The sequence below is a fragment of the Rasamsonia emersonii genome (genome assembly GCF_000968595.1).
Source record: "Rasamsonia emersonii CBS 393.64 chromosome Unknown ctg1118621760014, whole genome shotgun sequence".
Taxonomy (NCBI): Eukaryota; Fungi; Ascomycota; class Eurotiomycetes; order Eurotiales; family Trichocomaceae; genus Rasamsonia; species Rasamsonia emersonii.
In genome coordinates, this window is record NW_013563273.1 from 25,999 (window position 1) to 38,584 (window position 12,586).

The following is a 12,586-nucleotide window of genomic DNA, read 5'->3' on the forward strand; positions in this document are numbered from 1 at the left end:
TTTGTTTTGCTCCTGTCCTCCGCCCATGTCTTGTTCTCCTGGATATGGAGGTCCAGATAGATCCTTTTTTTCCTCTTTCATGGTTTTTCACTCATTTGATTTTCTTTCCCCCATTCTGTCATCTGTACATCTCAGTCAAAGACACTCCTGCGATGCAGATGTCTTGCTTTCCATAAGGACATCTTTTTTTTTCGTTTTGCCCTCGTCGAGCGGAATTTCTTTCCAGATATAAATTCGAGTTTGGAGAGACACATATGTCTTCATGTCGTTTGGTTTCGTCCCTTTTTTTTTTTCTTTTGCTCATCCGCATCGACATCCTCTCCAGATTGAGATGTGTCGATCCGAGATAAGCAGCATGTATTCTCTCATCGGGGTCCGGTGCCCGCCTGCGATGCAGAATTTCCATTTCTCAGTGCAAGCAGATGATCTCAGTTCATCCCCTTCATTATTGCTTCCCCCCTGCAGATCGCAGTTGCATTCCCTCCCCAGATGGAAATCTTGCATTTCCAGAGCACATTCCCATTTTTATCGTTCCATATGTCTGAATCCGATGCCCGCCTCGGATGCAAATCCGACAGAACAAAACAAGGAATTCGCTAACCCATGAAATGACAGCTCTTCCGGGCTTTTCTCGCATATCATCAGACTCCGCGGGTCAACTATGCTGCGATCGCCAGGTTCATGGGATCTGGTAAGTGCATCCATCCATCCATCCATCCACGGCGATCCACGAGGCCCGTCGAGAGCACAGTCCATGCTAACCCATCCATCCCTATCCGATAGGGTATACAGAGTCTGCTGTGGAACATCGATTTCGGACGCTCAGAGCGAAAGCCCAGTCTGAGATCTTTATATCTCAGATGGATCACAACTCGGGCAATGCCCCCGCCTCGACCCCAGCACCTGCTCCAATCCCAGAGACGCCTGAAGCCACCCCCCGCAAGCGCAAGCGCGAGAGTGTCAACAAGAAGAACACGAACGAGAACACCAACTGCAACGCAGAGCAGCAGAGTGAGGCTCCCGCGGCAGATACCTCCTCTGAGAGCGCCCCGTCGTCATCAGCTTCTACCCCAGCTCCCTCGCCAGCGGCCAAAAAAATCAAGCTCGAGCCGGTCGAGGAAGTGGAGGAAGAGTAAACCGACACGCTCACGATCGATCGCGATCGATATCACCGTCAATCGACACCTTTTTTTTGTCCCTATTTCTTCTTTCCTTGATTCAACTCGTTCGGGTCTGTTTTTCGAGGGTCTAGTTCGGTGGTAGGGTCGTTTAGCGTGGTTTTCGTTTTCGGTGGAAGGAGAGTGTTCGCTAGTTATGGTGATAGCACGTGCAATGCACAACGGGGGTGGATACTTGTTTAGCAATGGGCTCTGTGTTTACAAACAGAGAGAGTTATCACGTCTTATCAAATGGAATGGAATGAAATCAAACATTGATAATATTCTGCTATTCTGATTTTATCGATCTGGTCATGTCTGTATGCTGCTATCCTAGACGACCCATTCATATCTCCCTGTTAAACATGCTCAGGTAAGTACTAGTGTCTTTACATTCATGTCTTGATTCCATATCCATCAAACGCTTCATTGTTTCGTCTTTGCTACGCCCAGTCGTCATCTTCCGCCTTGATCTTGTTCTCCTGACCGACAGGACTGGCTCCCTCTTCTGGCACGAACTCTGTTCCAGAGCTGTTCAGATTGCCCTCGTCACTCTCGTCTTGATAGACGACCATGTTCAGTCGTGGGGGCTGCTTCCGGACACGCTTTGACGGAGATTCCTGTTCGATCATGTCAAGGTCTGCGAGAGGGATCTCGTCGAATTCCTTCTTGACGCCTTGAACACTCTTCGCAGGGCTGGAAGACTTTTTGACTGGCGCTGCAGCTTCAGCAGAAATGTCTTCTGCGTCAGGATCGGGCTCGATTGTGTCTTCATCCGACACACGCTTCCGCTTGCGCGATCCGTTCGACTCGGCCTGCGCGGGTGTACGAGGCTTGCGCGGTGTGGATGGAGCAGAAGAAGAAGTGCCGACGCTGCTGACGGTGAGCTTTCCACTCGTGCTGCCGTTAAGATGGCGCAATTTGAACAGACGTTCGCTGATTGCCCGCGGAGTGGGCTTGGAGTCGGCGTCACCGGCTGCGAGAGTTAGCCAGTATTCTCGGTACCATGAATGTACTGTACATGTATAGAGTGACTTACGCCAGGCAGCAGCTATTTTAGCAGCGTTGACCGTGATATTGTGTGTCTCGAGTATTTTCAGGAGCAGCTGAATGATACATATGTTAGCAGAGCTCAGTTGGTAGAAATGTTCAGAGAGTAAGCATGGCAGTTCATACAATGTGGTCGTTCTCGCTTGTCCACTTAACCGGCATGATGGAGGCGTAGGACTGTTGGGTGACAGTAAACAGATGTTGGCTTGAGTGATAGCGACTTGAGAGAGACAGTTATCTAGAGACGATACTTTGGCAAAGAGACAGTTCAGACGCAATTGTGGGATGAGGTGTGTAGATTGAGAGAACTTGAGAGTGTTGAAGCAGAGACATGACAAAATGGAAGAGTGCAATGATGAGAGAGTTTGTCAAGAGTGAAGAGAGAAAAAGAGAAAAAAAATAAACAGGTCAAGTGATGCTGCCAGCCAACCACAGCTCCTGCATAGAAATCCAGTGGTTGCTACTTGACAGGCAGCCTGCTAGTTTGTTATCAAGCAGTTCTTCACTTCTCTCAGTTGCTCAGATGAGTCACAAAAGCCCTGCCATCTACTACATCACCAGGACTGTCACCCTTCTTTTCTTTCCTCGATGCCTCTCTGATGCAGCTTGTCATCCCACAATCTCTAATGAATGCAACTTCTGTCTTCACTTGGCTATTTTCCAGCTGAGTCTGGCAGAATCAAAGTGAGTCAGTGACTGGAGACTATCACTGTCTTATCAACTTTCTCCCCTCACACTGAGTGACTCTTGGTACAGCCAACCCTTCCCTGTCTTGCTCCAAGTACACTTCCTCTTCCTCGACTCTACCAGGAAAGTGGCATGACTTGGTGACTACCACTCGAATGCAGTTGAAATCCCAACTCTCCTCTTCATCTCGATTCATCAGCTCTCCCAATCGTCGCCATTCCTCTCATCTATCAATCCTGATAACCGGAACTTAACAAATACTTCATCATGGTCAACTGGAAAGTGAGCGACGCTACTGATCGGCTCATTGGAGCATTGATCGCCGCTCATCCAGAGCACAGGGTAAGAGCATCTAATCATGACTTTACTATTCATAAGTCAGATACTGACTATTCTCCAGCTGGATTACAACGCCATAGCAGCTATGTACGGCCGCAGTGCGACTTACGATGCTGTTGAAAGCCGTTTCCGCAAGTTCCGGAAAATCGCTGATGAGCTGCGTGCCGAGGCGAGCAAGAATGGCGTGACGGTCCCCCCTCGTGGCCGCAACGGTGCCAGCGGTCCTTCCACTCCACGCACACCTCGCGCTCGCGGACCTCGAAACGGAGTCACCAAGTCTTCTGGCAGCAGTGGACGGTCGACTGCTAAACTTGATGCAAAGCTGCTGGGCACTCCCACCAAGATTGGCGGCCGCACTCTCGGCCAGACCATGCTCGACGCCATTGCTGTAGATACAGATTCGGAGAGCAACGGCACCGGCACCAGAACCAACACCGGCGCCAGCATTAGCAGGAGCACCATCAAAGTCGAAGACGAAACCGCCGAGGAAAGCCAGGTCCTGCATAGCATTAAAGCGTGGGAGGATAGCGCCGAGAAGAAAGCTGACGTTAAGACTACTTTGTGCACAGGCATCTGCAGGAAGCAGCAGCCGTACGTGGACAGCCAGACGAACAGCTACGTCGATGGACCGGTGGCTGGACCAAGCTCGGCGAACAACTTTGATGTGGACGCGGACATTGACGACATCGGAGAGCCATGCTTTGGAAACATCCACAGCCGCGGACAATACGACAATGTCGATCTCTACGACGACACTGCATAAAGGTAGCCTGACAGACGGTTAATGGGTCTGCGACTGTGTGGATCGTCGAGTGATACAAGCCTTGTGAATTGCGCTATCTGTTGGCAATGAAAGAGCAAGATCAATTAAAAGGGTGGCAGACAGGGGTAAAAGGTCATTTATCGAGATGGCATGGTCTACACTGGGATATGACAGGACATGATATGACGACACGCGAGGTAGTTGCAAGCATAGTTGGACTGAAATCGGGTAGAAACAAAATGAACAACAGAGAGATCATTACCATTACTATTAACACTCTAGCCAAGACAGTACATAGGTAATAAATGCCCAGATCGAATCGAAGCCCATCTCTCAGCAACGATAATACCTTACTCTATTCAACCCTTATTAACCGTAATCATAGCCAGCTTGCTAGGAACTGTGTATATACTACGAAGCTCAAATAAATCCTGTAGAAATAGATTATCACTTTGTACCTCGTACAACGCCTTCTCACTCATACAGTTATGTAAAGTATATACATGCCGGTTGCTAACTAAACTCGTAGACTCATACAGATAGACAGACAAAGAAAAAAGTCACGAAGTCAAATCAAATATACTCAGACAAATAGCTGCAACAAAGCAATTAAATAAAAAAGGAGAGAGAGAAGGAAAATGTGTGTAAAGTCTAGCTAGCCATCACACAGCTCAGCGACCGCTGCCGCTAACATTACCACTCTCACTCTCACGGAGCTTCTTTTGGCTGCGTTGAAGTTGGTACTCAGCCTCAACCTCCTCGGCTGGTGGGAGGACCCCTCGAGCCACTAGCCCCGGTTCCTTCTTTTTGATATATTCTATGTTATCACCGATCTTTCTCGTCAGGGCATCAGACATGTCCTTGAGACCTAGGGCGGACAGAAATTCAGCTTGCTGAACGTCCCGCCGTATTTTCCTTAACAGCTGCTCGAGTACATCTGCCTCTTGTTGGTCTTTATCCACCTGGATGACTTCTTTGTCCTTTTTCATTTTTAATTGATCAGCGCATGGTTCCAAACAGTAGAGAGAAACAATGGCGAGGAAGGGAAGATTGGAGAGAGATGATCTGGAACAGTGACAAGACATCAACTAACACCGTCCTTTGGAAGCTGACTGCCTTTCTCAGCCGAGGTGACGTTTTTTTTTTCAGGCGCTGACATGATGACAGACTGACAGTAGATAACAGGAATGCCCTTGTCTTTGTGTTTGTATTTGTAGTTGTTGCTACTATTAAGTTCGTTAGAGCTTGTTCTGCCGGAGAGAAACCTCAACCACGGGAAATAGACTTACATTGAAGATCGAATTTAGCTGATGCAGAAGGGATAATAGCAGTGGACATGCAGGTGCGGATATAGGTAAGAATGGAAGATCAAAAATGTCGGCGAAACAGGCAGTCAGCCATAAGGCAAAGATCCAGTCTGTATTAATACTAGCACTCTAGTAAACAGGAATAATCTAGGAAGAAAGTCTCCTGGGGGATTTGAGCCCATATTTATGCCTGTAGGCATACAAAGAGGTCAAAAATAGATCTTGTCTCTTTGTGCCAGAGCTCTGAGGTCTTCCGCATCCAACGACGGGTGGTGAGCAGACACAGAGATCGCCGACAAAACAGCTGGACCAGGTTTGTGCGCTTTTTATATGTGTCAGGGCTGTTTGTCAAACGCCCTCGGTATGATTCAAGGAACGCATCATGAAGATACATCGGTACACATCATAGATTAGTCAAATTGCTTATGAGAAAGAAGAGTCATTCCCTTGTTCTAGTCTTCCCTACAATGTAATTGTAAGTCAGCAGGATGGAAAGAGTATATAGCTAGTACTTAGTATGTTATATGGGATAAGTTACATAGACCACGGTATAGCGACTTAGGAACAGATTAATGCTTGAAAAAGTCTTCATACACATGCAATTAACTTTCGTACATACTAGTCGCCACTCGAATCGCAAAGGTGGATAGAAAGACAAAAATCAAATGAAATAAACTTATACAAGTAGCTTAAATACCAAAAGGGGGGAAAAATAAGAAATAGAGGTAGAAAGAGAGAATGATTGTACAGGAACTAGCTAGCTGGCTCCCTCACAACTCACCACCCAGCTAACCGCTATTACTGACATGTATCCCATGGTTCAGACAAGCCGTATGAAGCGCTTTGGATCTCCGATCGCCTATAAGATTTGCAAAGCGTAACTTCGCATATTGATCGTTCGCCATGATGCCCTGTACATCATGCAAGTGCATCAGGAAACTTTTGGCCTTGCGGGTTTCATCTCTAAGCGCTGTCTCTAGCTCCCCGTGTAACAGCCGAGCTGGTTCGTGTCTTTTCACTTGGCTGTAGAGGATCGTGCATAACTGCGAGAGTGTCTCTATCCAATCCACCACATTCTCGAGGTCGTTGAATATTTCAACGGCGAGTTCGGCCTAATGGGTTGTAATATTAGTTGTTAGAGAAACTGAATCCATGCGTTGGAAACCAAAACAAACCAAAAAAAAAGAGGAGGGTGGGCGGGGGGGAAATAGAGGGTGGGAAAACCAGGCAAAGAGACTAACCTTTCCTTTTGACGTGAGGCCTTGCCACTCCGGGTCTTCAAGTGGGAAAGCCATAATATAGTGGTGAGAGATAGACAGACTCTCAACCGGCAGACAGAGACATTTCGTGCCTTTAATGTATGAATACTCTAATTCGATCGATCTCTATTGAACAGACAAACCTCACCTCTAGGCCCAATAAACTTAGAAAGTAGTAAGAAAGTAGTAGCTGAGTAATATGATAATGCAAATGCTAATCGATAGCAGCAAGAATGCAGTAGTTGAAGTACAATGGGAATGGTCCATTAAAATCCCGTTAAAACACATAAGACTGCCGCTTATATGTGTCCAGGATGGACGAGTCATACCTCGGTGATTCATATGGATGTATCATCGTAGAAGCGGAAAGAATGGTATAAGCAGTATCGGGGAAGGGAGTCAGTTTCCATCGTATTCACCGTGTAGACAGGGAGTCATCGTGTATGGTCGACGCAGAAGAGTTATCGATTTATCATTCTTTTAATAACACACCACGTAATTATCTGCTCAAGCGACGGAATGACAATTTAGAAAGATATTAATTTCTTACCAGGCTCGTACAGGCTAACAAACCCGTGCATATAATAGCCGCTTAGAATTCCTTGGACTTTCCGTATCCGGAAATTATCTAAAGTCCGGAGTTTCCGTAATAGGAAATTGCTCTCTTTACTAACATTGCTCGAAAATAGCGGAACGTGGATATGTCACGTCGAGCAGACCTCAACTGTGTGATGGAAAGACTGCTTGAGTAACTGCTTGAGTGTTAGTCATTACATCTGGAAAATCAGGACTTTCGATCGAGGAGCATAGCCAGACGGCTTTCTTCTGACGGAAGTGTGCACTTCCTTACCATCCTTTTGCAGAGAAGATAGGCATTGAAGAGATGCTCCAGTAGATATCGAATGACTTTTCGACGAAGTCTGCTTGGTCGAGATCGAGGAAGAAGTCTTCCCTTTGCATGGAATTGTAGATTACTAGCTACCTCTTCTCATGAGGTAGAAAAACAGTCATCATGCGACAAGCACGGATCGCCCGTCTTTTGATAATCGCTCACCCATTATGGATATGTTGTTGAAGCACTGGTACGAGCAGAAATATTCTACAGTAAGGGGCTGTAGGTATCTGGATCATTGGAGCCATGTCTCGTTTCATTACCATTAGATTATACCTCGTCTAACCAGAGACCAATCTATTTACTTAACAAGACATTAAAAAAGATCATTGATATGTCAATGCGTTTATATCGTGTCCCAGCACTTCTGTCATTCTGATTGTTCCTGTCTTGTCCATATAGTTTTGTCCATATATACACTATGGCAAGCGAGCAGGTTCCTCTTGTAGATGAACAAAGACTCAATACTTAATTGAAAATCAGTCTCTCCTCTTTTTCAACGTGCAGTTTCTTTATCTCGAGCGCTTTCTCGCATCAAGGGACTAGTATCTCGGTTGTCGGGACCATGGATATAATTGAGGACCTTCTGAATCGCCACACAGTCATCGATCAGATGGATCATCCATACGCTCCATCGACAAAGGTGCTACCGGCGAAGGCAACAACGTCGTACCACGTCATTGCCTGCCGCAATAAAATGTGTTGTTCTCGATCCATGCCCGTATAATGAGAAGTGGAGTAAGGATATTCCATTTGAAAAAGCCATAAGAAAACATCCGAAACGCGAGACGCCCGGGTTGGTCTCTAGAGCTGAATGTTTCCCATTTGATCGTCGTACTTGTAAAATCAAGGTAGCGTCCAATGGCAAGCGCACAAACCACATCACATTACTCCTTTGATTCCGGGGCCGTTTCCCATAATAGTCACACAGATAATCACGCAACTGGTTGGCACCACTTTCCCAACTAGAGACTTGGGTTTCCTCGCTTGCTGCTTGGCATTGCACCAAAAAAAAGACCAAGGAACATCGGGTCATGAACGGGTTGCTAGCCTTTATACTCATTTCATAGTCCTTTTCATGTTATCGCATCAGTGCCATCACTAACAATCGTAGGAAGGTAGCTGCACAATTATCTCTCACATCCATAGCAGCTGGATCCCTGACCTTAACCCAGAGCATTGACCACTTTTTCTGGACAGTGCCTGTTCAATGTGCCTCTATTACAACCCCATCGTTACCGTATGCGGCCCTATGCGGCCGTTGGTCTCCAAAATTGACCTTGTCTGGCCTCGAGTTTACTTCGTTTGACAAGAGGATGCACCACGAGGTACAGAGCCCCATTCCGTTGGACCACAGTGTCCTTGATTCGTCATCTGGGGCCTCGAGTATCATTTTCTTCAGTTTGTCGTTTCCGGATTCGAAACTCGGATTTTCGACAAAATCGGCAAAGAAAGGAGCGTAGGTAGTTTCCGCCGGTCATGCGTGGTGTCATAGAGCTGACAATATGTGTAGAATGATTTCGAGTTGTCAGGGCCGAATTTGCCGAATTTGATGACAATCGTTTGGGGGATTATTCTCATCCCTGAGCCAAATGAGTAGAATCTTCCTCCAACGCTATGCTCTCTCAGGGCCACGCAAATGCTCATAAAATTCGAAAAGACGAAACCGTGCTTGTGGTCATTGGCACCACAGACAACAAGGTTTAAAGACTGCTCTTCATTAGAGCTCGATGATGCCCTAACCCTGGCACATTAATCATCGTTCCTATATGCATGTATTGAGTCGTATCTGTACTAACTCACATGAGACATTCGTGGATATATTCGTGGTGGTCCGACGATGAGGCGCTGATGTTGAAAACAGGCGTGGTGACTTGGACATTCATCTTTTCGACATCAGGCAGCGACGGCAAACTAGCGGCAAGGGAAGGTGCCCTCAAGAAGCAGGAAAAGCTGGAAGTCACGTTCCTCATAACCTGTATACCACGTTCGAACAGTTAGTACATAAAACAGCTACAAGAAAACTACGTGACTGGTAAATCAAGCTTGGTTTGTACCTTTTCCGTTGGAACTTCTCAAGAGTCTCGACTTCGTCTAAGAATTCCTCTTGCTTGTATATAAGACAGAAAAGTGCTATATATTCCAGGGATGTTATATGAACTGAATAGGCGTTCCGAATATAGAAGTCAGCCGGGGAGATGGGTAGAGGCAAGCAGCAATTTATGCTTGAGCCTCTAGTATGCCTGCTCAATGAGGGCGACAGAAAGGAATGACTGTTTCAGTTCCTCTTGTAAGTGAATGGACAAAGTGACTACTCACTCTACCTTACACAGTGAATATATTCCTCTATGTAGCATTGCCTACCACGATTCTCCCATTGTATTACTTTACGCCGGCCTACAGCAAGTAAGGGAATATTTTTAAACTTCTGCTCTTTGGTCTAGCCATCTTTCGTTTTGAATAACTCAAACAGAATTGGATGCATTTGCCATGTTACAAAGACTTGAGACTAGATGGAATGATGCATATAGGTTCCAGATGGTTTTAACTGTAATTGCGAAACATCAGTGAAGAGTACTCAGGTAGCCTGGTAATATCCGTCTACAGAGAAGGAAGGAGACTGTATGAGACAAAGACATCACTCGGTATTTGCCGCTTAATTGGATGCCAGGAGAAACAAGGCAGTGGTTACCGGTCACAATCGCCAGCAGTATTCACTCCAGTAAATTCTGTGGTCAATATGGATATCCTTCACTAAGACAGTTCGCTTAGTTGGCCAGCCAGATCCCAAGCATAAATATTCTTTAGTTCTCCGCTGCCCTCTTGCATCGTTCTTTACTTTCCCTCTGCCAGACAAGTTTCAAGAAGAATTATATATTTAATTATCCCACCGCATACACCCATCTTCTACCGTCTCAAGATTGTATACAATATTACCTATATTGCTTTTAATTATGATACCTCTATCCCAAACGGACGATCGTCTCTGTACTCATGGTTATTGCGAGCTTTCGAACCACTCCGATACTCTCCGGTCCTCCCGACGCATTTAATCCATCCCATCTGGGAGAATGTCCTTGACCACATTCTATCGGAGGTCAATCTAACTGAAGTAAATTTGTCGAGTGCTTCCCTTTGGGAAAGGATTAAGATCCAAAGGAGAACCTTCCAACTGTCATCCTGACAGATGCAAAGCGGTCGACTAAAGACTGGAGACATGTTTGTGAGCGGATCATCGGCACACTCAACTGTTTCCAGTTTGCCACCGTTGACATCAGTATTGGACCAGGAGATATCGTGAGACAGAATGGTAATTTCCGGCAAGACTAATTTCTGTCCACAGAAATGAATGTCACTGCGGAATTATACACTTGGGACATTCTCAAAAACTCCCCAGGAGCAATACCTCCTGCGGTGGCATCGCGAGGATAAGGCTAACCTTCGCCTTTAACTCGGTCGTATAAATATGTGCGAAGCCCATTTACGCGATAAAAGGCCTAATTTGGTGCACGCACCTGATACAGCAATTCCTTATCCCTGCGGCTCTGCGACTCTGCGGAATCGACGCCCACGTCTTTCATGCCGAGCTCAATCATATAGAGCGGCAGTGCCTCGTCACCAAATTCGCGAGCAAATGGTCCAAAACTCTCTGGGCAAAAATATCAAAATGAACGGTATGTTCTGCTATGGAGGCAGCATCTGCCTTCATTTTGTCGGATGTTCCTGACTGGAAATCGTTAGGGGCGATGTCTCTGAAGCGTCCCTGTGTTTCAGAACTAGGTATATCAACAGTGTCTGCCAGACTCACTGGTCACCTATTCCAAATTAATAATCCCATCTATATTGGGATCTTGAAATTATCCTGGATCGACAACGACAGGTCACCGAAGACGATCTCGCGGAAGAGACTAGGGGTAGTAAGAGGCCCAAAAACGTGCACGATGCACCAGGTGTCTACTCTGATGTACGGGTCTACGCAACAATATCGTCGAACAGCAAGCGGGTCAAGTCCAATGTTCCTTCTGGTGCCAGGTGAGTTCCCGAGATGTTTTTAGGCAATTTATCTCGCACGTATGCAACGCAATCTCCTCTGTGGACTCACACCAGTTGCCTGGCTTTGCCGTCGCTGACCATCCTCATAGGAACGGATACGTTGATCTTTCCAAACCGTACCTGTGTCCCGAGAGCGACGCATACAAAGCTTCGCAACACTATCGACATCTCTTCAATACATTCACTACGACAATGGTGAATTGATTTTTTCTTCATGGAGCATAGTGTCACATGCCATATAGTTTTGAACAGCAGAACATCTCTCACAGCTGTAGGAGAGAGCATGAAATCGCCGCCGCCAAGCGGCCTATACGGAGGCTGAAAAACCCTCGGAGGAGGACGGAAGCACAACCACCATCAATGCTCCGCGGTGCAAGAGATGGCATGATGAAGCGCGTGGCAGACAAGATCGTAACGAGCGGACCAAGCAGCATGTGCCAGTATGGAAGCGTACGGGCGTAGCAACCTCCGACTCAGGCAAAATCTTACCCCTCGACATCAATCGCCTGAAAAGTCCTCCAGGTCGCGGCAACCCTACCTCCAGTGACACCAACGCACAGACGAGTTGCATCTCTTCAAGAAGAGCCTGGTTCTTCGGGAAATTCAAGCTCTTCGCAACACTCCCCACTTCAGACTTGATGATGCGGTGTTCAAAGGAGGAACGAGATCTGGCAGGTTCATCTCCGCCAGACTTTATGACAGATTTTGCTTATATATTCTAGTGCCTAGAAAGAGATAAACAACGGTGAATCGTAACCATGTTGGGCGATTTTACGAATGTCGCTCACATTTATCCATTCTCAATGAGGAATGTGAGCATGAAAAATGGCCGACTCTCACAATGGAACGCACGTGCAGTGCTCGTCGACAAAGATGACAACCCTACGCCTTATGAGCCTCCTCTGACGTTCATCTATGTGGGAGTTCCTGAAGATATATGTTTCTCTCTCGAAGAGCATGTTGAAACAAAAATTGTCCGATGGCCTATCCCTTCTTCCGCCTCGTCAGTGCGAGCCTTCCCTAAAACTGTCGGTATCACCCGTCGACTGGGAGTATCTTTTCCCTACACAGTGACGGGT

At 46.6% G+C, this 12,586-nt stretch overlaps 6 protein-coding genes across 6 annotated transcripts; 3 read left to right on the top strand and 3 right to left on the bottom strand.

Annotated features, from left to right (window-relative positions):
• Nucleotides 1-661: 661 nt before the first annotated feature.
• On the top strand, nucleotides 662-1,136 carry T310_2090 (uncharacterized protein; the record flags this gene model as incomplete). The annotated part of the gene is made up of 2 exons (XM_013475017.1): nucleotides 662-691; nucleotides 861-1,136. The coding sequence occupies 2 exons, from the start codon at nucleotides 662-664 to the stop codon at nucleotides 1,134-1,136; spliced, it is 306 nt and encodes a 101-aa protein (XP_013330471.1).
• A 464-nt stretch (nucleotides 1,137-1,600) lies between these two features.
• T310_2091 (uncharacterized protein) lies at nucleotides 1,601-2,369 on the bottom strand (the record flags this gene model as incomplete). The annotated part of the gene is made up of 2 exons (XM_013475018.1): nucleotides 1,601-2,263; nucleotides 2,334-2,369. 2 exons carry the CDS (start codon nucleotides 2,367-2,369, stop codon nucleotides 1,601-1,603), a joined length of 699 nt encoding a protein of 232 aa, XP_013330472.1.
• A 792-nt stretch (nucleotides 2,370-3,161) lies between these two features.
• Nucleotides 3,162-3,996, top strand: T310_2092 (uncharacterized protein; the record flags this gene model as incomplete). The annotated part of the gene is made up of 2 exons (XM_013475019.1): nucleotides 3,162-3,236; nucleotides 3,295-3,996. The coding sequence occupies 2 exons, from the start codon at nucleotides 3,162-3,164 to the stop codon at nucleotides 3,994-3,996; spliced, it is 777 nt and encodes a 258-aa protein (XP_013330473.1).
• Nucleotides 3,997-4,667: 671 nt separating this feature from the next.
• Nucleotides 4,668-5,334, bottom strand: T310_2093 (uncharacterized protein; the record flags this gene model as incomplete). The annotated part of the gene is made up of 3 exons (XM_013475020.1): nucleotides 4,668-4,976; nucleotides 5,090-5,193; nucleotides 5,286-5,334. 3 exons carry the CDS (start codon nucleotides 5,332-5,334, stop codon nucleotides 4,668-4,670), a joined length of 462 nt encoding a protein of 153 aa, XP_013330474.1.
• A 757-nt stretch (nucleotides 5,335-6,091) lies between these two features.
• Nucleotides 6,092-6,598, bottom strand: T310_2094 (uncharacterized protein; the record flags this gene model as incomplete). Its single annotated transcript, XM_013475021.1, has 2 exons — nucleotides 6,092-6,415; nucleotides 6,545-6,598. 2 exons carry the CDS (start codon nucleotides 6,596-6,598, stop codon nucleotides 6,092-6,094), a joined length of 378 nt encoding a protein of 125 aa, XP_013330475.1.
• Nucleotides 6,599-11,121: 4,523 nt separating this feature from the next.
• On the top strand, nucleotides 11,122-12,146 carry T310_2095 (uncharacterized protein; the record flags this gene model as incomplete). Its single annotated transcript, XM_013475022.1, has 4 exons — nucleotides 11,122-11,128; nucleotides 11,405-11,486; nucleotides 11,750-11,957; nucleotides 12,030-12,146. 4 exons carry the CDS (start codon nucleotides 11,122-11,124, stop codon nucleotides 12,144-12,146), a joined length of 414 nt encoding a protein of 137 aa, XP_013330476.1.
• Nucleotides 12,147-12,586: the final 440 nt, after the last annotated feature.